The following is a 24,567-nucleotide window of genomic DNA, read 5'->3' as shown; positions in this document are numbered from 1 at the left end:
TTTGGGACAAAAATTACCTTCATTTTGTAGTGATGCTTGTATAACTTCCATCAAAACCTCCAGTCAAAAAAAATCGTTCACAGGGCTCTGCCCTTGGTGTCGGGGTGACCGTACACCAAAATTTTAGCTGCTGTACGTCGATCATGCACCCCCCCCCTGCTCGGATTTTACGCCAGTGTCCTATATAGACCTTATAATGGTATGGAATATACATATTGTATCACAATATCTTATACTCTATCAATACGTAGTTTTGCAATGATTGCGAAGAAATAAGTTGCCCCAATATGCCTAAATGTTTCTTAGACCTATTCGTATATATGTGTGCATACTATATATTACAATTATTTCGGATCGTGAAGTGACGTCACACTACTGTAGGCGTTAGAAGCCGCCATTGCACCGAATTCGAAGACTAATGTCTATCTCAAATACCTTCGAGAAATCGTCCAAATCTAACGACATCGGTGAAGTTTACCCTCCAATATTATTTTGATATTCTAATTGATAACCAAATCAAAACGATTCGATTTTTATTGATCAGATTATTGCTCATCATTTTATGTTTATTTGGGAATCCCTACCGGTGACATATCCGGAAGTCACTTCTCAGGGGCGTAACCGAACAGGTTGAAAGAATTTACGAAGTCGAAGAGATACAAGATGGGTACGAAAGATGATGAGTACGATTATTTATTTAAAGGTGAGTTTTTAGTAAAATGGTATGTATGTGTTAAAAGTGTAACTTTGTAGCTTTCAAAAAGTCTAGCGTACATATTATTACGGTAAATGATTGTGTGTAATGAAGACCGGTTTTGTACGCTGTTGCACCAGTGATTAGCCGACATAAACCGTATACGATACTAAACGTAACGTACCGGTACTGTCCGTACGTACACTGTACAGATGTCAATGGGCAATGCTGCAGCTGTGCTGAGCTGAGCTGAATTTAGTCGTGAACCGTTCGTGAACGATGATCAGCCGCAAGCCGGTAGACTAGAAGAGAGCAGTCACGTCATTGAAGTGACGACTGCAACATGAATGTGATTGAAATATCTGATTTATGATTATGTCAATCATGAGTAGCCAGGTCTAGCTATCGGAGGAACAGAAGTTTGTTGTAACTTAGACAATAGTCGAGAGTAAAAATCATTTCAGTAAAGACAGTATCACTCAGTTACCTCGGGCCGGCTCGGGCGAAGTTCGTGCACGCTCCACTTCACTACCACTACACTACGCTCCACCTACCCGAACTTCGGGACGGTGAACTCGATCGGATATTCCGAGTGACAATGGTGGGATGGAAATGTTATTTATTGTAAAAATTATAGAAAAAAATACAGGCCTAACAAGAAAGTAAAATAGCATAATTTCTTACTCTTCTTTCACCCGTTTTTCACTCTGTGTCCATCCTCCGGTTATCCTCAAAATTGGTGATTTTGGGCCAGTATCTTTTTCCTCACACATATTATTCACGGCCTATTTCAAAACTTTGCATGTGATCGGTTTGACCTACATGTAGCCAGGCGGCTTCTAGAGAGTAAAAATCATTTACTGACGTAAGGTTACTCTCAATGAAGCCAGGTATTCCTATCCATTGACGTGCGTGTAGGCCGCCAAAACCTGAAACTTTCGCCCTCAAGATTTCTACTTTCCTTCTAAAAGATCTAGCCCTAAATCATGTACATGGGATGCAACTTCATTTTTGACATTTCTGCGCCATCGATTTTATTTTCAAACACGAATTCATACAAAAAATGAGAAAAATATCATGACAAGACGGAAGAGACTTGCCCGATGTTTACGCCGCCATCTTATTTCATATTGTTCTTCGCCAACGTTACAGACGCGTGCGTCGGGTAACGTTGGCGTTGCTGTGTTCATATTGCTCGTAAGATTTCAAAAAAACTACAGAATCCTATTAGGCTGAGAGTCTGAGAGAAGACTAGAAAATCTATCAGTGTGAAGAGAGTTGAAAAAAAAACTCCCTCATGACAAAGTCTTGTCTTGTCTTGGAAAACATGATGTCACTGAGCAAGCAGGTTATAGGCTTTTGGTGAATTTTGTTTTGAAGGAGTTCAGTGACTTTATTAGAGTTGTATCCATGTTCAGTTTGTTCCAATCCTTAGTGGTTCAAGAGAAGGAGCTGTATTTATGAGCTTCCCTTTTGACTAGTTGACATCAGAATTTGATTCACTTTCCCCTAGTTTGCTGGCTGGTTTCTTGAACATGAAGTTGTCAGGCTTAATGGCAATAAGATCTTTGATTATTCAGAACAAAGGCAAAGTCTACTAAACTATATGTTTCTGTCTATCTTCCAGTGAGTCCCAGTGTAAGGCTGTATTAACATGATCGTGATGCTACTGGTCTGGATCATTAGTCATTACCCTTCCAGAAACGGCTGCCTTTCTCTTAATCTTCTCTGAAGCTTTTATCTTCTTGGTATCCTTGGGATCCCATTCAGGGGAGGCATATTCCAGGATTGGTCTCACCAAAGTTTCTGATACACCCATTTTTCGGACACCAGTGGAATCTGGAAAGAAAATTCCTGACATGACTTGGCCCTACAATAATATAGATCAGTGAAAATTTCCTTGATTTCTACTTGTTCAATTTACTAATCCAAATTATTAAACAAGTTTACTTTTTTTTCCTCCTGATCTTCCATGCTCATTGTAAAATTGTTTTTGATAATTGTTGCCTATTTTCTGTTCATCTATTGGATTCTCATTGATTTTGATATCCAACCATAACCATTTTCGATTTTGAAGTATTTTTCTTATAATGCACCTTTCTGTGTGCTTTTTGTCTCACCAGCATAGCAGAGTGAGACTATACATATAGGCGCCGCTTTTCCGACGGCGACGGCGTCAACAGTCAACACCAAATCTAAACCGAAGATTAAATTTTTGAATTGACAGCATAACTTAGAAAGTATGTGGACCTAGTTCATGAAACTTGGACATACTTCATGACCAAGGTCAAAGGTCATTTAGGGTCAATGAACTTTGGCAAAATTGGGGGTATCTGTTGAATTACCATCATAACTTTGAAAGTTAATGGATCTGATTCATGAAAATTGGATATAATAGTAATCAAGTATCACTGAATATCCTGTGCGCATTTCAGGTCACATGACCTACATGTACGTCAAAGGTCAATGAACTTTGTCCATAATGGGGTACTGTATCTGCTGAATTACCATCATAACTTGGAAAGTCAAGGATCTGATTCATGTAACTTGGGCATACGAGTAAACAACTATCCTTGAACATCCCGTCCAAGTTTCAGGTCACATGATCAAGGTCATTTAAGGTCAATGAACTTTGGCCATGTTGGGGGTATTTGTTGAATTACCATCATACCCCTGTACATTTGTGAATAATTATTTTATAGCAGATTTCAAAGTCAGCACTGCTGCTATATTGAATCGCATGATGCAGGTGAGACCGCCAGAGGCATTCCACTTGTTTCATTTTTGCCATTAAAATACATATACATGTAGATATGAAATTGCAAATTATGTGTTCACTTGCCCAATTCGTTCACATTGGCAATTGATGAGAAATTATTAGTAGGGACAGTTGCTGTGAATTTTTCTTACATGTGCTCATCTCCTGAATCCTTTGCTCGATACAAAGTGCAAATTCGTGTACAGTAGATTACACAATAATAATTGTTTTTCTCCTTTTGAAGAAATGTTCACTATAATGTTTTTATTTTGTATATTGTCTTTGCATTAAATGTGAGATTAATGATATATTTTTTTCATTTTATACAGTTGTTCTCATTGGAGACTCTGGTGTGGGCAAGAGTAACCTGCTATCAAGATTTACAAGGAATGAATTCAACTTAGAAAGCAAAAGCACAATTGGTGTGGAGTTTGCAACGAGAAGCATACAAGTTGACAACAAGACGATAAAAGCACAGATATGGGACACAGCAGGTCAAGAAAGATATAGGGCAATTACCAGTGCGTAAGTATCAGGGATTATAAGAGGAAGAAAATGGCTTTGAATATATCTTTGTCTTGTAACCCGCAAGTGAAAATCTTACCTGTTAGACTGTGGGATGGACAAGGAAAATGTCTCTAGTTTTTCATTTCCGTGGGGCGGCAAATACAACCACGGTTCTTGGACATGATAATATGTAAAATATTATGAGTGAATACATGCATAATGTTGCCATCGGTAAATTCTGCTCCTGACCTCAAAATTAAAATAATAATATGCAAAATCGTACGTACCATTGACTCGACTGGAAATTCCGCCATTCACCCCGTGTGTTAAGGACTTCCGTGAACGCGCGCAAGCGTGCACAATGCATGTAACCTCGTTCGCGTTTTTTTTTTTTTATTCGCTGTACATGATATACGTTAGATACAGAATACGATGGCGGATAAGATTTCGTCATATACATCTCTATGGATTTCGTCGTCTTCGTCGTGTTTTGACAGCGAAAATGACGATTTATCACTAGCAAATATATGCTACATGCACGTCTTACCCAAGGAAAGAGGGCCAGTAAATTCCTTTCAAGTAAAGAGCTAGAACAAATTTAAGCCTTTGCTGCATTTGTTAATTGATGTAGACTACCTGGGACTTCAGAATAAAAATAGCTATTCGTGCAGCAGAGAAGTTTGCGATTGACTTGCATGCAACCCGGTCCATCCCAGGGAGCAGTGGCTTAACAGTGCAGGGGGGGCAAGCTATCCCCCTGGGGGAGTTCACCGGGAACTTAAAGGGGAAAAAGAAAAGGGGGAGAATGAAAGGGAAAGGGGAAAAAGAGGAACTGGAAAAGGAAAGAAAGAAGAACAGATAGATTGTCATGAAAAGGTGATTTTATTTTTTTTTAAATAAGCATGCATGCAAAATCATAAACAAAATCTTGTTTACCGTGGCGTACAGACCAAGAAAAAAAAGGAAAAGGAAAGAGAGAAGGGTGAAAAATATGTTATCTTCTTTAACATTATGTCAAAATCTGAAATTGGATTTTTGTATATAATAAAAATGTATAATTTTTTGCTCACTCGCATTGTTTTTTTTTTCCCGATACACCATATCGCCCCTCAAAATGTTGCCTCATGACGCCATTGCCTGCCCCTCCCCCCTTTGAGAAGCAAAATACTAAAATTTGTAATGTAAATATGCCATTAAAACAAAGTTGTGCCCCCTCTTTTGAAATTGAAGACCCTTTTTTCCGTGTACGAAATATACTTCATTGTGGGTGAAAACCTTCTTTTTCATTTTTTTTGCTTGTCAATTGGTTGAAAAACTTTTTTTTTGGGGGGGGCTGGTCGAAACTTTCCTCTGAAAAATTAGCCCCCTTTTGGAAAATCATGGATCTGCCCCTGATAAGACCGGAGATTTTTTTGCTCTTGCCCCTCCTGCATGGCCACCGACCCGTTACGCTCCTGCCCAGCCCGACCAGCATTGCAGCAAGATCCGAATGGATCAAACTAACGTTATAGATGTAACGCGTTACATCTTGCTCAGAGCCAGGTCAAACATCGTTCGTATCACCAGCATTCCAGCAATCAAACTATCGAAGGTGAAAAAGATACAGAGGATGATTTTGAGATGGTGATCCTTGTTATAGCGATCTTTGTCCATGCCAAAATTGTTTCACTTTGTGCTTTTGCATTTCATTCTGTGCAAAAGTGAAGCAGTACAAGCTTTGATGATTTTTGTATAGGTCTAGATTTCTTAATTGAATCGATACATAATGTGACTCATGTCATGACTTACTTAATAACCGCCACATTTACAAGCCTATGAATAGAAGACGAAGTAAGTCATGAGTCACATTATTCATCGACTCAATTAAGAAATCTAGATGTAGACCTATACAAAAAAATCATCAAAGTTTGCACCGCTTCACTTTTGCAGAGAGTGAAATGCAAGAGCACAAAGTGAAAACAAATTATACCTTCGATCGATTGATTGCTCAATGCTGGTGATACGAAAGATGTTTGACCTGGCTCTGGGCAAGATGTAAACGCGGTAGGCCTACATCGAACATCTATATTTATTTTGATCCATTCGGATCTTGCTGAAAGCTGGTCGGACGTCGGGCTGGTCTCCCGGGGCCGGGCTGCATGCAAGTCAATCGCAAACTTCTCTGCTGCACGAATAGCTATTTTTATTCTGAAGTCCCAGGTAGTCTACATCAACGAATGCAGCAAAGGCTTAAATTTGTTCTAGCTCTTTACTTGAAAGGAATTTACTGGCCCTCTTTCCTTGGGAAAGACGTGCATGTAGCATATATTTGCTAGTGATAAATCGTCATTTTCGCTGTCAAAACACGACGAAGACGACGACATCTTATCCGCCATCGTACATTCTGTATTATAACGTATATCATGTACAGCGCGCGAATAAAAAAAAATAAAACGCGAACGAGGTTACATGCATTGTGCACGCTTGCGCCCGTTCACGGAAGTCCTTAACACACGGGGTGAATGGCGGAATTTCCAGTCGAATCAATGGTACGATTTTGCATATTATTATTTTAATTTTGAGGTCAGGAGCAAAATTTACCGATGGCAACATTGTGCAGGTATTCGCTCATAATATTTTACAAATTATCATGTCCAAGAACCGTGGTTGTATTTGCCGCCCCACGGAAAGTCACAATTTTAGCGACCATCCCACAGTCTATGTACCGACCCGTATAATCCAATGATTTGTAGGCGGGACCTGCTGACTTGTCAAGTTTGAATCACATAATTTAGATCTACCATGGGCACTCACTCAATCAAATGTGTTCATTACGACGTGATTGATAATTTGATATCCCCACACTATACAGGCTCACATCAGGACACTAGGTGCATTTACATGTAGAGTAAGTTCACTTCTAATATCACCAATTTAATCCACTATACCTTGGTCACATTTGCTCTACGGCGGCCGTACGGCGAGTAAAAAACAGCCGTTTTATTAATTTTAATTCAAACCACCGATATGCAGCTGGTACAAAAAATGTTAAAACGGCTGTTTTCAACTCGCCGTACGGCCGCCGTAGAGCGAATGTGACCAAGGTATTCTGGAGTTCTGGGGTGGCATTGTAAAGGGTTTGTGCTGATCTCGAAACTCCAAAGCATTGCGCAGTAACTCTGGGTTATTTTAAAAATCACTAATTGCAGCAGTGATCATTGATGTGTTATACGTTTGTACACAATGTGCTGAAAGAACAAGCTCCTCAAATTGACAATAAATATTATGATGGAAATGAATCGATAACTTCAGTGGTGGTGCTGGTAGGCACCTTTCTTGTAAAGGAAATACATGTATTAGCATCTCTAAAAGAATCTGCCACGTTAGAAACATGATCCTGAGTAATCTGAACTCAATTTATTTACCTTCTTTTATTTGTGTGTTTTGAATGTTTTTATAAGTGTCATAAGTTCTCCCTGCATGTACGCTCTTTGGTCTGTGAGTTAGAGAATTAATTCGGCTCTCCTCGCAACCCGCAATTGGGGGCATCCTGGCAGGTTATCTCGTACTGCAAAAGGTTCCTGTTACAACACGACCCTATCTTTCTGTTCAGTAAAGAGCAATGATTCAACCCAATTGTAATTCTTTTTCGAATCAGATCCTAGTGCAATCACATCCCATTGTGTGTGCTGGTTTTTAGAAAACAAACTGGTGTTAGTCATTTATTTTTTGAAGATACAATGTGTATGATACATGTTTAAGGTGATAATTTAGTCAACATTAATTTTTAAACGCCCTATTTACGGGATGTACATTATGGTATCATGCTTGGTATCCGTCTAAATTCATTGACTAATTATGAAGAAAGTTTCATAGCTCTAGGATAAATATAGCTTGAGTGACATACATGTATCTTTAAAGACAGAGCACCAGGGGTGCTGCTTGAAGCGGTGCTACATGTACCTGTACAAATTCAATGGGGATTTTCAATATTTTGTGCTTTTTGGGGTTAAAAATTAATAATTTTGTGGAAACTCGACTTGCAATTACAAATTTGGTATCAAATTAAAGCTAGAACATTCTTCTTTGCTATTAATTGATCTAAAAATAAGTTTGGCAATGTCATTGTCATGTATTATAAAAAAGGTATTTTTGAAAAAGAAATACATGTAGAAAAATTGTTGAAATTGTTCACTGTTCACACTAATCCTTCCATATTGACAAATACTTGTATAGAACAGTAATTCTTAATGTCAATATAGCTTTTGAGTCAAATCGATTTTAAAATCGGTGTTCGATCGATGTCATCGAGCACCGGTGCAGATTTTTCCAAAAAAAATAGAACAAACGTCGGCCGGCTGTTACGTTTGGTTCACTCAATAATCGAAATAGTTCAGTAATGTCTCACTGAACTTTTACTTACTTGATTTACTTTCCCCTTAAATGAAAATGATGCCTATTCACCGTTAATTTGAAGTTTATTTCAATCAGAGTTCGAGTCTTACTTGTCTGCTCATGCTGAGATAACTTATGCACGATGAATTCACGAATGGAGCTGATCTGAGTCATTGCCATCGATTGTGCTTTAATCAAACCAGAAAAATGGCGCGATCAACGAAAAATAAACCTTACTTCTTTGAACAATATTGATATCATGACCATAGAACATCATTTAATCGTAATATTTTAATAAAAACTTGCATGTGATAATTAATATGAATTTAGATCTTGATGTGAAAGATTTGTATTTCATTTAAATTTCTAATGATCACATGATCGACATGAGTGAGTGCACTTGTCTTTAAAGAAAAAAAATTATCACGTCAGGATTGATTCTCAAACATTGTCAATATGCATGAAGTCTTTTCACGATCGTAATATCACCATATGTAATGACTTTTTACATGACAAAACAGAGTAAATTACGTTTGATATTTTTTCCCATCAATTTGAAGCTCTTCTGTGCCCAACTTTGAGCTCTTAATCCATGAATGGAAAGTATGTCATACATCATTGAACGTGCATGCACATTGTGCTTCTTTTCTCGGAGCTCCAGAGATGAAATAAAAGTAAAAAATAATGACAATTTTATACTTCCATATCAACATAAGATACTTTGCGGACATTGTCAATATTTTTAGTATGGCCATACATGTACATGTAGAATCTTATAAAATCGTAATTACATGTATTTAGCATCCAATAATAATTTATATAAATTTAGAGCTCGATCCGAGACATTTGTATTAGTTTTGATTCCCTCATGCTCTTCACTTGTGACAAAAATAAAAAATGGATCAGGATTACCGTAATTCTCGGACATCGTCATAACTCATATTCCACAATCTTTCCTCACGAACGTTATATCACCATTGAATACCAATTCAAACGACCATACAGAGAAAATTACGTATGATATTTATTCCCATCAATGAGGAGCTCATTTTGGATCCAACTACATCTTGGGCGAGTTACCGTGCTATCCACTGGTAGAGCACTTTTTTGCCGGCAAGCATGCCTGTCGATTCGGGAGAGTGAGTGTACGGGGCTGTACAGTGTGCGAGTCCAGACTGCGAATGCTAGTTGACAGAAAATAACTCAGATCGACTCTGCGTAATTCATGTCTTTAATATTGTTTCATTTAAAACTTATTTGTTGTCATCTGCAAATATTATTGATCTAGTCCCTTTTTGTCTCACCTGCGTAGCAGAGTGAGACTATAGGCGCCGCTTTTGCGACGGCGGCGGCGTCAACATCAAATCTTAACCTGAGGTTAAGTTTTTGAAATGTCATCATAACTTAGAAAATATATGGACCTAGTTCATGAAACTTGGACATAAGGTTAATCAATTATCACTGAACATCCTACGTGAGTTTTATGTCACATGACCAAGGTCAAAGGTCATTTAGGGTCAATGAACTTTGGCCGAATTGGGGGTATCTGTTGAATTCCCATCATAACTTTGAAAGTTTATGGATCTGATTCATGAAACATGGACATAATAGTAATCAAGCATCACTGAACATTTTGTGCAAGTTTCAGGTCTCATGATTAAGGTCAAAGGTCATTAAGGGTCAATGAACTTTGCCCGATTTTGGGGTATCTGTTGAATTACCATCATAACTTTGAAAATTTATTGGTCTAGTTCGTTAAACTTGGACATTAGAGTAATCAAGTACAATGTATCACTGAACATCCTGTGCGCATTTTAGGTCACATGACCAAGGTCAAAGGTCAATGAACTTTGGCCGAATTGGGTGTAACTGTTGAATTACCATCATAACTTTGAAAGTTTATGGATCTGATTCATGAATCTTGGACATACACCGTAAGAGTAATCAAGTATCACTGAACATCCTGTGTGAGTTTCAAGTCACATGATCAAGGTCAAAGGCCAATGAACTTTGGCCATGTTGGGTTTTTTTGTTGAATTACCATCATATCTCTGTAAGTTTATTGGTCTGGTTCATAAAAAGTGGACATAAAAGTTACCATGTATCACTGAACATCTTGTGCGAGTTAGAGTAGTTTTCAAAGTCAGCACTGCTGCTACATGTATATTGATCCGCGTGATGCAGGTGAGACGGCCAGAGGCATTCCACTTGTTTGTGTTTGTAATCATAGAAAATAACTTTTGCTCTGTCACCTGCTTGTACAATGCTTACCCTCCCAGCGCATACCATCGCCGCAGTGCGTGCATGTACCACGGCTGGAGCCAAAAAAATTGACTTCATTTTCCCCGCCTTTAAAATTTGATGCGTCGATGTTCGATAGAATTACAGCTGTCGAACACCGGTTTTCAAAATAATCATTATGACTCAGGCTTGTGTATAAAAACAGAAAATGTGATTTCTACTATTTTGTAGCATGAAAGTGATACTTGGTTAGTCAAGTTATATATACGTATCTGGACATGCAGACGTTATTGACATATTACTTTCTTGTAGTCGACTTGACGAAATATGGTATCTTGCCATGTTAGCACTGTACTTTTGACTGGGCAAGTTAACTTATCTCGCCATATTACATGTATGTTAAGTTAGTAATTCGACATGGAATACATGTATCTCCCCATCGAGACAAGTAGATCATGTACATGTAGATGGCACTTTTAAGGGTACTCTAGTCTAAGCTGAAAGTTATCTAGATGCGGTAAAATCAGACAAATAAAACACGTAAAAATTAAATTTAATCAAAATCTTACAAGCAATATTTAATTATGACATTTTAAAGTTATGTATTATTTTGGTGAAATAGTATGAATGTGCAATGAGCAAGCTGATGCTGTTTATATCCCCACTTTATAGTCTTTTGTATTTTATGTAAAGTAAATTATACATTTACTTATAAATTCTAGGGACAGTGATTTTCCGTTTCTAAAAATTGCCTTTTCCGTTTCAGAAAATCTCAAATTCCGTTTCAGCATGTCTGGAAACGGAAATTCCGTTTCCCCATAGACTTTGTGTACAAGAAAAATTGACAATTCCGTTTACGTAGAAAACCAATGCGCAACGAGTAGCGATGTCAAAATGCTAGCGCTGCTCAAAATTTGCATCTTCCAATGTACTAACATCGCTTTAAAATCCATTTTAATCGAAGAGATTCGAGCTAAAAAAGAAATTAGGGAAACATAATCAACATTAATATATTCTCACCTTTCATATTATTAGCATTATTTTATTGTTAAATGGGATTTTATCGCTGATTTGGGGACTTTTCGGACATCGTTTTGAGCAGTCGACGACTTCCGAATATCCGCCATTTTGGATTTGATGAATCACCGTGATCATTATATTATGACCGAACGCAGAGGGCAGCAACACACGGCGGGATTCTGCCTTCTACGTGTATGCGGACGTCAGTGTAAACTAATTTGGATACGATCGAGTGATGGAGAGGCTCGAGTGTAGTTACGATGTGTTGATTGTCATGATTGTTGTTGCAAAGTGAGATCGTGTTTTTTCAGTTGATATTAGTATTTTGTTGAGGATTTGGGATTAATTTCTGTTGCTTTTTTGTGCATTTTGAGAAAAAACGTGTTTTCCGTGATTTTCCGTTTGAAAAGTCACTTTCCGTTTCAAACAGCCGATTCCGTGAATTCCGTCCGTTTTCCGCGATCGCGGAAAATCACTGTCCCTAAAATTCAATTTTGTCCTCCAAGAATGAATAAAAAATGATTGACTGCCGATTTAATTACTGTATTTGATACTTGTATTGCTGCAACTTAGTTTGTTGGAAACATATCGATTATAATACAGTATATGAACTAAAAAAATTATACAGGGTAGGCCTAAGAATTAGATGTTTAAGAAAAGGAAAGAGGAGACATGACATCATCTGCCCTTCTATGTACATGTCTATATACATGTACATGTACATGTAACTATTTCATCACAACATATTGCTTAACTTTAAAATTCAATTACATGTACCGGTACTCAGACTTGATACAAGATTTGATATTTTCAGCTTTTGTTCCATAGGTAAACAGGTAGTCAAAGAATTGACTGCAGCATACATTTGTATGCTGCAGTATGAAGCATCTACTACTTCTACATTTTACATGCATATTATTAGGATTAAAAAAACTATTCCTTGTTTCATGCATGATTATGCATAAGGGCAAGTCCAAGAATTCGCGCGCGTTACGTATGGGACATTTCAGAGGCTTTAATGACCTGAAAAATAGTGTTAAATGACTTTGATTAGATTGAATACCCTCATGATGGTAGACATCTAGGAGAAGAATAATCATGCAAAAAATTGTGACTTATGACCTTGATCTTGACCTTTTAGAGCGTAAAGATGCGCCGTTACGTATGGGACGCAGAGAAAAGACAATTTTTAATACATTTTTTTCAAGTTGAGAATTCTCTGAAAGTATTTTAATTGACAACTTGAAACTTAGTGTGATAAAAGTCTCAATACTATAGTATATTCATGGCAAATTTCATGTCATAAGCCAAATCCCTCTAATAACAGACTCTAATTAAACAAATTAATGACATGTTACGTATGGGACAGTTACGTATGGGACATTTTGTCCCCATAGAGAACGTACACAATTTTCCCCATAATTCAAAAAATTGAAATAAATTAAAATATGGAAATAACAAAAGAGTTTCTTTCTTTTTAAATGTTCTACTGAGACATATTTGATATGACTGAAGGGGAAATTAGCCATTTCAACCTTTTTATTCCTTGTTTTTCATGGTTTTATGAATTTCTTATGTATTTCTATTGTTTTTATTTTTTTATATTTTTCCATTTTCACCTTTTTTTTTGCTTGGATTGTATTCATTAATCAGTATTCATAACAAATCAGTCTTTAAAAACTATTAGAAAAGGTAAATAATCACTTTTTAGAGCACTCTTGAAATTTGTTTTTCTCCATTCACTTTGTACACAAATCTCCCCATTGACATTGTGTGTAAATGTCCCATACGTAACATGTTGTCCCATACGTAACAATTTTTTAATTAACTTTTAATTAAAAAGTAAACTCCATTTTTGAAACTTTTTGTGGTATAACATTTTCATACTTAATAAATTAGAACTTCCCAGAGATGCAACAATACAAGTATTGTATTATGAGAAATAACTTAAAAAAACATCCTCAAAATGTTACGTATGGGACATTCCAACCTTGGACAAGACCTAATTTGCATAATTAATTAGATGACACCACTTTTTTCTGCCAAAAGTAATAAGATGTTAGGGGGTCCATGTCCCACCTATGACTAAATCTCAGAAGTTTTGTTTTCAAATTCTATGAGTTTTTATAATTGTCCCATACGTAACGCCCATTTTACAGATTATGCAAATTAGGTGCCCCAAATTAGCATAAATATGCATATTATCAAATTTTTCTTAATGAAATTTTAAAATTCAACATTTGGGCTTTCTTACCCCACCAAAGATAACTTCTTAAATTAAAGATGAAATTTTGCCTTCCAGGGTGACCTTTTCTTGGACTTGCCCATAACTGGAATTATGCACACACCCTTTTTAAACTGTACCCAATAATGTGATTAACCATCGATGGTACATGTTATCTTAAAAATGCAGTTTGATTTCTTCTAGTGAAAAGGAAATCACACATCATTTTACATTACATCCTGTAAATATTATTATAATTTTTTTTTTTAGTATGCACTGTTAAAAGAAACATTAACAATTCCTTGGATTTCAGTCAGGACCACAAACATTTTTATGTACAGTCATTTTCTGTCAATCTCAATCAAAGATGTACAATTGCATATCCAATTCATCAGGTATGATGATTGAATACTGGCCATTTCTCATGCTGTCACTGATTAATACTCTGTGTGCTTGTAAAGTGGTCTGAAGGGTATATTTGTGCATCATGTAACACCAGTTCTTGAAATGACTATGAAACTCTATACGTATACATGTACATGTACACTGTATGTGCGCTGGCAGGGATGTAACCAATAGTCGTCTTCAGAAGAAGTAGGCCTTGTCTCAATGTCTGTCGATATGATTGGCTTCTTGGCAAGGTGTGATGTGTTGTTTATAAACCTGTATGGTTTCATTGTAAATGTACTTTTCACTAACAAACCTTTGTTCATTCTTAGTCCTACATGTATTCTTACATTGTACCATGTATACAATGTACTGTATGTAAAATACATGAACATGTATGTTGAGACATTTTTGCACATTATGCAAATAATGCAATACATACATCCACCAGTACTATGAGCTACAAACATAAGGAAGTAGTATTCAGTGGTGCTAAAAAAATTAGTGAATCCTGCCAGAAAATTAACACATTTAAAGTATTCAAGTTTTGCCATTTAGATATTTAATTGTGAAGTCATGATGAAGGAGTGCATTTTGTTGTGGGGTTCACAAACTTTTGAGTGCTCACAACTGAACATGTGAATTTACATTTATCAATGCTGACTGAGAGCTAAGGAAAATTGTATATTGCATACCTCTTCTAATGCACACAATTGAATCTCAGCATAATGCCCATCCTACCTTATGTACACAAGCATTTGTATTCAATGAATGCAAGCTTGAATTTCATTAGAATTTTGTCATGTTCACTGAGGGTAATTGAAATACATGTACACCCTGTACCTGTTCATGTATTTTGATGGAATAAATAATTTCTACAGTTGTGGGGTTATTTTGTCATACAATTGTTCTATGGGACAGTATGAGTGAATTTAGCCAAATTTTATAGAAATTATTACTTTTTCCTTTATTCTCAGTGAGGAGTTTTAGTGGTCTTCATATATTACCACAACCCACATACATGTACTTGTTGGGTCAAAAGCCAAAGTGATTTTCAGACCAAATGTTGAATTTCTCTTTACACTGTAGTCAATATGTATGTACATGTACTGTAAGCATTTTTCAAATGTATGAAGAGGGCAGTACATGTATTTGGTTGATATTTTACATGATCATGATGACATCATACAGGTGGGGTCTGAGGGAACACTTACCGTATTATTGTTTACAAAGTGATTCATAGAGTGTAATATTTATGCATTGTAAATTCTTCACTTTATGATGGTCCTTTTTTGTTTGCTTTATACAGTACATGTACATACAGGGTATGAACTACATGTACATACAGGGTATGAACTACATGTACATAATTCTCATCCTTTATCCCCAATGTCCACAGTTCTAATATCCATCTGACTTCCCGGATACAACATCATTCACGTTAACATATTCTTTGTATCAAGAAGGGAATAAAAACTTGTCCATTTTCTAATGATGATTTCTTAAAGGACAAGGCCACCCCAACAAAAAGCTGATTTGAATAGAAAGAGAAAATTCTAGCATAACACTGAAAATTTCATCAAAATCGGATATAAAACAAGAAAGTTATAATACTTTAAAGTTTTGCTTAAATTCACAAAACAGTTTATATGCACATCCTGTTCGGTATGCAAATGAGGGATTGATGACATCACCCACTCTCTATTTCTTTTGTATTTTATTATGAAATATGAAATATTTTGATTTTTTTGTCATTGTCATGTGAAACAAAGTTTCATTCCTCCCTGAACACGTAGAATTACATTATTTTAACATTTTGTGGTTCAGGCAAGGAGGTCCTTATTGTCAAATTCGTAAAAATTGAAATATTGTATGATTTAAACAATAAAAAACAAAAGAAATAGTGAGTGACATGATTGACTCTCCCACTTGAATAACTGATTTGAGCATGTTTTGAAAAAAAAATAAGCGAAACTTTAAAAAAATTTTTTTTTATCCGATTTTGATGAAGTTTTCAGCATTATTCATGTTTGATTTTTTTATCTATTAATTTAAATCAACCGTTTTTCTGGGGTGGACTTGACCTTTAAATACTTTGCATTCAATTTTTAGGTCAAAGCTGGGATTATTGATGTGTACACCTACATGTACACTGTACTCAACCTAAACCTACTTGACTACAATATACAGTGTAACCTCAAATTTTGTCATCAAAATGAGTTCTTTCTTGAAATACACTTTTAACAGGCGTACATGTACTCCATTTTTTAAAGGAATTATCATCATAATGAATCAGTAAAAGTCCATGTGATATGTACATTATTATTAATTGATATATGAACTTATATGAAGTATACAGAAGCAGATTATACTTGTTTGATTGTTTTTGAAGCGATACCTACGTACATGTACCTTTATAACCCAACATGCTTTCTTTGACATTCTTCTATTACTGAAAATTAACTATTATAATATGTGGAATTATCCTTCTTATTTTCACCATTTCCATTCCAGATATTACAGAGGGGCAGTAGGAGCGTTGCTTGTATACGACATTGCAAAGCATCTAACGTATGAAAATGTAGAACGGTGGCTCAAAGAACTTAGAGACCATGCAGATAATAATATTGTTATAATGTTAGTTGGCAACAAGAGTGATCTGAGGCATTTGAGGGCGGTCCCAACAGACGAATCCAAAGTCTTTGCAGGTAAGATCAAAACTTCCTTTTTGTACAGTTACATATCGAGTCTTTGTTGTATACTGCCAACTTAAAGAGAAATTCCAGTAGTTGCAGTAAACACTGATTTCATGAGAAAGTCTGTAAAACAAGGCTTTATTGTCAGTATATCATCGAGGATGTAGATCTGGTACAGTTACATTAACTGAACTTTGTGAAATCTTAAAATCTACGCTGAAAAATGTTCACACCGAAAATCCCCAACACAGATAAGCGCACGTGGGACAATGTATAATTATTGCTTAGGGCGTCGGGCCCGACGCCCTACCTGATTCCTGTGCTTATTTGCTGATTTCTCAGCAATTACACAATTTCTTCCAGAATTCTTTGGCACATGCGTTTTATTACAAACAGACACTTTGGTTGTCATTTCATTGGATTCTGTACGAACTCATTTTGATATCGTTACCAAAACTAGCATTTACCTTTAAGTAATATGAGAACATGTCAGTGCCTCAATGTGAAATGTTATGTCCAAAGATGTCCTTCGAGTACAAGTTTTGAATGTGCAGTTTTAAGTCTTTCTACATTACAAATGTAGGTCCTGTACAGGGACATCATGAAGTTCAGAGTTTACATGGATTTTTGAAAAAAATGTGAAAAAACCAAAAAAAACAGCATATGATTGATACATGTACCTCCAACCTACATGTATTTCCCACCCCCCCCCCTAAAAAAAATGACAAAACACCAAGACTAAGTTATTAGTGTTTCTTTTTTCACTATTGCAAAACTTTGGGTTTTAACTTTTATCATGACTATCATTACACTATATGTACAATGTACAACACATACACTTGGCCACATCCAGGAGAATAATCTCACTATAGTCTACATAATTTGTCGCACGCACCACGAACCGTCCTCTCTGCGCACTTCGATGAGCGATGCGCACTGTATCTATTCCACGAACCGTCCTCTCTGTTCCGATGCCCACTGTGGCATAAATAATTAATTTCAAGAAAATATAAAGATACGGGATAAAACCTTAGAACCTGAACTTTTGAACGAAGACACCGGTAAATAATTGGCTCTCCTTGTAGGTGCACTTATTGCTGGTTTTCAAAAAGCTTTCTTTAAATGCATTTTCTGCAAAACTAACTTTCGCATTGAAGTGCGCAGAGAGGATGGTTTGTGGTGCATGCGATGATATGTATACTATGATTACTCACTCCATGAACCCTACCACATACTCACTCATTGGCAGTGACCCTGATGTGGTTGGCCACTTTGGGAGAAAGATTCATAAAAATACTTGGTTTATTAGTAATACAGTGAACACAACACGTCTGTCTAGCGACATGCTGTATTTCAAAATACCTATGCATTATTACTCAATGCAGGGAAATCCCTAGACTGTACTATACATGTACAGTATGACATGTGTACATATGTATACAATAAATGGAGGCTTACTGTAACAAGTACATTGAATGAAGCAGTGGAGTACAGGGAGATACAAGCTTTCGAGATGAGTGACTTGGGATAATCTGAAGAGTCTGGACATGTTCATAATATTACATGTAAAAAGGACAAGTCCACCCCCCCCCCATAAAAGTTGATTTGAATCAAAAGAGAAAAATCCAACAAGCATAACACTGAAACTTTCATCAAAATCGGATGTAAAATAAAGTTATGACATTTAAAGTTTCGCTTCACAAAACAGTTATATGCATATCCTGGCTGGTATGCAAATGAGGAGACTATGACGGCATCCACTCACTATTTCTTTTTTATTTTATTACATGAAATATTCTTATTTTCTCCTCATTGTCAATTGATACAATGGTTAATTCCTCCCTGAACATGTGGAATTGGCATTGTTTGATACTACATGGTTCAGTCAAGTTGGTCCTCTTTGTCAAATCTATAAAAAATGAATTGTATAATTCAAACGATAAAAAACAAAGAAATAGTGAGTGATGGATTTCATCGACTGACTCACCTAGTTGTGCAGTTCACAGTTTTCTGAAAAAAAACCGAAACTTTAAAATTTCATAACTTTCTTATTTTACACCCGATTTTGATGAAATTTTCAGCACTATGCTAGTTTGATTTTTCTCTTATTTATTCAAGTAAGCATTTTCGTGGGTTGGACTTGACCATCATGTCAATTATAGTACATGCAATATAATTCAGTTTATCCATCCGGCATCCCATTTCTTTGTTGGATTACCGAAGAACCTTTTGACAAATCAACATCAAATTTGGTACAAGTACATACATGTATGCTGTATGCATACAATATCTACACTGTACATGTAGGGCATGTGACAATGATCAGATTAGTTTTGGGTCCAGGTTAATCGTCACAGGTTATTTTTTATTCATTGTGACAATATTTCCAAACTTTAATGGCTGATAAATACTTTTATTTTATTGTGCACAGTCAAGATCCTGAATACTATGAGACTTTTGATTTAACATGACATATCACTATCACATTAGGATCAATTTTGGTCATTGACATGCGACTTACATGTACATGTACTTCATTATGACGTCATTGAGCGTAACTGTGATCTATGCTGGGCATTGCTTTCATTGTTGTACGCGTTGTATATTTCACGCATGCGCACTAGACTGGTGAATATGGTCGCATACTCAACGGTAAATTTTTTACAGGAGCCTATGGGATATTTGTTGGATTTCTGTCATTTTAGGGATTTGCTCTGATAATGCACAGGCAATTGATGCAGACCAAAATGTGTTTTTAATGTACTGTATGACTAAAATGCTCTATGTAAAGGCGATAATATTGGTTCTCCTTAATATCCCCTGCAGGTAGACATAGGAATGATAAAATAATGATAAATGTTGCCATTTTTAAACTTGTCTCTGTTGTTCAGACTTCCATGTTTTTTGCTTTACATTTAGTTGAATATTAATTTCAAGCACAATTCTTTCTGCAACGAGCCACAGGATCAATTCTCAACTGTTATAGAAAATTTATGAAAACAAGAAATCGACCACATGTAGTTTATCCCTCTGAATCACTTTTTTTTCTTCAGGACAGGGAGATTCTGCATTTTATTCTTAAATCAATAAAAAATTACGTGTAACAACTTCAGACAATAACAATGATATAAATACATGTGATAATCGAAAAGATGAATGATAATGTATAAGACTGAAGACTATATTATACAGGTAAATAAAACATGTAAACTATTAAGTCGGATGCAATTAAAAGGGATTAAGTATGGGTCCTAAAAAGTCCCTGGTGACAACCCTGTAATACCATCAAAATACACTAGAAGTGGTGATGAAAAGACATGATGTATTAAAATAAATGGAGTTTTACTCACCTTTTACATGTATCACCTACTGTGTATTGGCAAAATTATTGAGGGTAACTAAATATTTAATGAAAAAAATGATATAGATCACCATTCCCATCATTGCTGTCTTTTTGTCATGAGAGGGAGGAGTAAATTGAAAGAATGCAAATTCATACAAGAAGTATATATTTTTGTATACCCCTTGAGATGCAAAGCATTGTGGAGCCCATACATGTATCTGTTGTGTCTCAGAAAATAATGCTTTTCATTGTGCAATGAAAAGTGCTTTAATTCATGTTTATGCACTGTAAGCTGATTCCAAAGAAAAATCAACCATTTCTATAAAACTGAGAAAGAAAGAGGTTTCTATCAAATCAACCTTTTTTTATATTTTTTTATTGAAATTCTCCTAATTTACTGTTGGGGTATTATCAGGAAGAGTTTATACAATACTTTTTGGTTTCAGTAGAATCAGTACTCAGTCTGGTCAAGCACTTAGAAGTATTTAGATTTTTGCTCTTTATTGTAGCAATCATTTTAATGTACATGTACATGTAGTACATTTGACTTAAATACATCATGTACACTGCCATGTACCAACTTATGATTTAAGTACATGTATACACACAATCAAACTTGAGCATTTTTATTCGCTTGTAATATACTGGAATATAGAATATAAAAAACTTTTCCTTCTTCCCTTTATCTCTTTTACAGAAAGAAATACACTATCCTTCATAGAAACTTCAGCCTTGGATTCAACAAATGTAGAACAAGCCTTTGTTCAAATTTTGACAGGTGAGTCTTCCATACATTGCATTTCCTTCACCCCTTTCAGCATTATTTTTCTTTTTATCCTGAATTTCATAAATAAGGAGGTCATTCCATGCTTCATGTAATTCACCCACGGGCTAAATCATACCAACTCCAAATTTGCCGAATGCATATATTTAGTAATTATTGACATTGTAAAAGCCGGAAAAATAAAAAATTTGCATGATGGCACACCCTTTGTTGGCATTTTTGGTCAACCCTTGTAAGGTAATGGGAGTTCCAAGTTTGATGTGATATCATTAGAAAGTGAGTATTTTATACCCTTTTTACACAGGCTAAAATTTCCTTAACCCCGTACTATAGGTGGGGCTAAATGGCAATTTAGCCCCACCTATAGTACGGGGTTAAGCTTAGCCCACTTTCTTTTTACACAGCATTTTTGCAAAGTGGGCTAACCCCACCTATAGTACGGGATTATTAGGTCCTGCAAAAAAGCAGGGTTATCCCACCAATTGCGGTGCTAAGAGCAATAGTACGGGGTTAAGATCGCATGTGTAAAACGAAAGTGGGCTAAGCTTAACCCCGTACTATTTGGCCCCACCTATAGTACGGGGTTAAGGAAATTGTAGCGTGTGTAAAAAGTGTACGAGTGAAGTACTTGTACTACGAATGATCGACATAAACCACTAGTCCGGGGTAAGCGAGTTTCGTGTGTGAAAAGCAAGCATTCCTTATCCGGGGTTAGCAATAACAATTTGGCATGTGTAAAAAGGAAAAAAAATAGTACGGGGTTAAGGATAGTACGGAGTTAGCGATAGTCCGGGTTAAGAAAATCCTGTGTAAAAAGGGCAAAAGATAGTTCAAATACATTGATCTTATGACCTTATTGTGACCCTGAATTCAACCACATGGGTCAAATTGTTTTGTGCCAAATTTAGTTCAATATACCTCTGTAGCAAACTACATGTATTAGAAAACTGGAGACATATTAATTCTTGTTCAGTTTGTAGCTTTTCTGATAGCTGGCATACATGAAATGGCAGTCCCACACAAATGATACCGTGTTGGATATTGCTACAAATAACATAATTTTGTATATATGGATGTATAAACTTTGGTTTTTGAGACCTGTTTTACAACATCTGAAGGTAAATTCTTAACATGTAGTTCTGGTGTCAGATAATTGCTAAACCAAGCTCATTCACAAAGTGTAATAGTTTTCAATAAAGAGTGAGGTCCTCTGATCCATGATTCTACATGCATGTCCTTTATAAACACATAGAATTTGTTTTAGGATTCAGTTCCTGGAGAGTTGCATACACCCATCTTGTTTATTGTTAAAATTGTTTCGGATTGGTGCGAACCATACGACAAATGTTGATTACCCGTATTTGAGCCTTAGCTTCTTGAGTCTAGTCATCAAATTGACCAATGTTCTAATCCAGATTTTTTTTTTTTGTGCAGAAATTTACAAGATAGTGTCACAGAAGAACATTCGAGATGGTGGTAACGGTGAGGACTCGCCCAGTTCAGATGTGAAACCCATAACCATTCCACCCACACATGGCTACACTGAACCCAATAAGAGGAAATGCTGTCAATCATAAGGTCCAATCTTCTTACTGGCTCATCGCTCGCACACAGGGAGATGTTAAGAAAAAATAAGATAATGAAAGGAAATAGATATTGAAAATATTATGTAATATTATCTCCAACTCTCTTGGTTATCCTGTTTATGGCCGAATGGGTTGGGGATTGATACCGTACGAGTCGTAGGAATATTGTGGCAGATTCGACCCTCTATCTTTTGTACAAATCTATTTGGTGTGTGTGTAATTTACGGAGATATTCTGTGAAACTTTGCAGTAAGGATGGCGGGGAAACTAAAACTTGTCTGTCAGTACTGCTGGTTGAGAAAAAAAATGAATTAAAATCTATTGTACAGAAGATGAGAAATGATGGAAAGTCTTGCCTCTGTGGATAAACTTGTGGCTACATTGCTCTGGTTCCTATACAAATATGCCCCATGACAAAGGAAAAGACAGTCAATGTTGATGATAACACTCCTGTGCTATGCATATATACCATTTTAGGAACTTCCTATTACTGTGATGGTAATGAGCAAATGCTCACCAGAGAGCTTTGTCATTTGCAGAGCAATGTAGCTGTAAAACCTGTTTGATATTAAAGAAAATGTAGCAATTTTAAATTGAAAGAAAGATGAATGATTTGTGTGGTTAATTAGAGGTGAATGCATTCCATAGGATTCTGTAGGCTCCATAGTCTTTAATTAAATCTTAACTGGGTCTGTATGAACACTATTGAATACCCACTCTCTTGCTCTCTGTACAAGGAAATACTATTAAACTCCTGGCTCATTTGTTAGTGCTGCAGTAGTTACATGTATGATAGATTAAATCCCAGAGCCTACAAATTCAGACTCCCTTCAAAGAGGGAGATGGGTTGAATTGAACGTTCCCATATTTTACAAGTTAAATTTCCTATAAAAAAAGGGAAATGAAAGGGTTGTTTATGTTGTAAGTGATATTTTTCAGAATGTAGATAAAGGGCATAACTGTATATGTGTCAGCCAGCACTTTATACCAAAAGCACTGTACATTTGGCATGTTTTATGCTTTATGTGGGTGGGAAGGAGGAGGTTATTGTTTAATACATGGTCAGTGGACTATATGTGGAAACTGGTTTGTGGCCATTTTATAATTAATTATCTTGGATAAATTAGATAATCTCTTGAAATTAATTCATAAAATGCATTTAAAAAAAAATACTTCCAGGATCAAACCAATGTAGATTCACAACCATAGTAAACTCAATTAGACAGACCATTTGAATTGAAACAGCATATATGGTCATGCTCTAGTGTAAGAATACTTTGTGAAAATATGGGATATTTTTCTGCTGTAAGTTCTTTTATTTCTCATATGTTTTTTTTTTCTTCAGAGTATGATATTTTATAATACTAGAGTGATTATAGAATTATTTATGTTATTCCTGCTCTCATTATTTGAAAAATGATTTGATATGTTTGTGAGCCTTTGTATATACTGCCATGATTGTTTTTCTTTAAATGCAGTACCTTGGCCGGGCCATGTACAAATCTTACAAATTGTTATGTTGATTGGATGAAAATCTGCTCTATGTGTACATGCCATGTACAGAGTAATCTGATTATCATCATTTCTTGGAAATGAGATGATTAAAATAGTGTTCAAAATGCTTTTATTACAATTAGGCCTTATTCACAGTATGTATAAACTATTACAATGATTTCATAAAAGAGCTAGCATGCACAGAGTACGTTAGATATGTATGTCATCTTGTAGGTGATGACCTCATGATTATGTTGATAAGGTACACGTATGTCTTAGATTAGCAGTTTCCTCGTTCATGGAAATAAACTTTGATTTTTTTTAGGTAATGATCCAAGGAAATGTTTGTTGGTGCTGAACCTTCAGTGATATCAATTTACTCAGCTCATAATAACCCTATCTGTGGTATGAAGTTCCTCTTATATGGGATAATAAAGGATCCACAACTAATTTTACCCA

The 24,567-nt window shown here is 35.9% G+C and overlaps 1 protein-coding gene across 1 annotated transcript; it reads left to right on the top strand.

Moving 5' to 3' along the window:
* The first annotated feature begins 344 nt into the window (after window positions 1-344).
* Window positions 345-24,567, top strand: LOC121411137 (ras-related protein Rab-11B-like). Its single transcript, XM_041603669.1, has 5 exons — window positions 345-703; window positions 3,782-3,977; window positions 16,720-16,913; window positions 20,942-21,022; window positions 22,463-24,567. The coding sequence occupies exons 1-5, from the start codon at window positions 664-666 to the stop codon at window positions 22,603-22,605; spliced, it is 654 nt and encodes a 217-aa protein (XP_041459603.1). The 5' UTR covers window positions 345-663; the 3' UTR covers window positions 22,606-24,567.

Source organism: Lytechinus variegatus, chromosome 3 (assembly GCF_018143015.1).
Source record: "Lytechinus variegatus isolate NC3 chromosome 3, Lvar_3.0, whole genome shotgun sequence".
Lineage (NCBI taxonomy): Eukaryota > Metazoa > Echinodermata > Echinoidea > Temnopleuroida > Toxopneustidae > Lytechinus > Lytechinus variegatus.
Note: the sequence above shows the minus strand (reverse complement) of the source record. Positions and strands in the feature narration are given on the sequence as shown.

What these genes read in the sequence shown, in the direction of transcription:
- LOC121411137 (XM_041603669.1), top strand. Translation starts at nt 664, where the DNA reads ATGGGTACGAAAGATGATGAGTACGATTATTTATTTAAAG. An exon ending in GTACGATTATTTATTTAAAG is followed by an intron (nt 704 to 3,781) that starts GTGAGTTTTTAG and finishes CATTTTATACAG; the next exon opens with TTGTTCTCATTGGAGACTCT. An exon ending in TATAGGGCAATTACCAGTGC is followed by an intron (nt 3,978 to 16,719) that starts GTAAGTATCAGG and finishes TTTCCATTCCAG; the next exon opens with ATATTACAGAGGGGCAGTAG.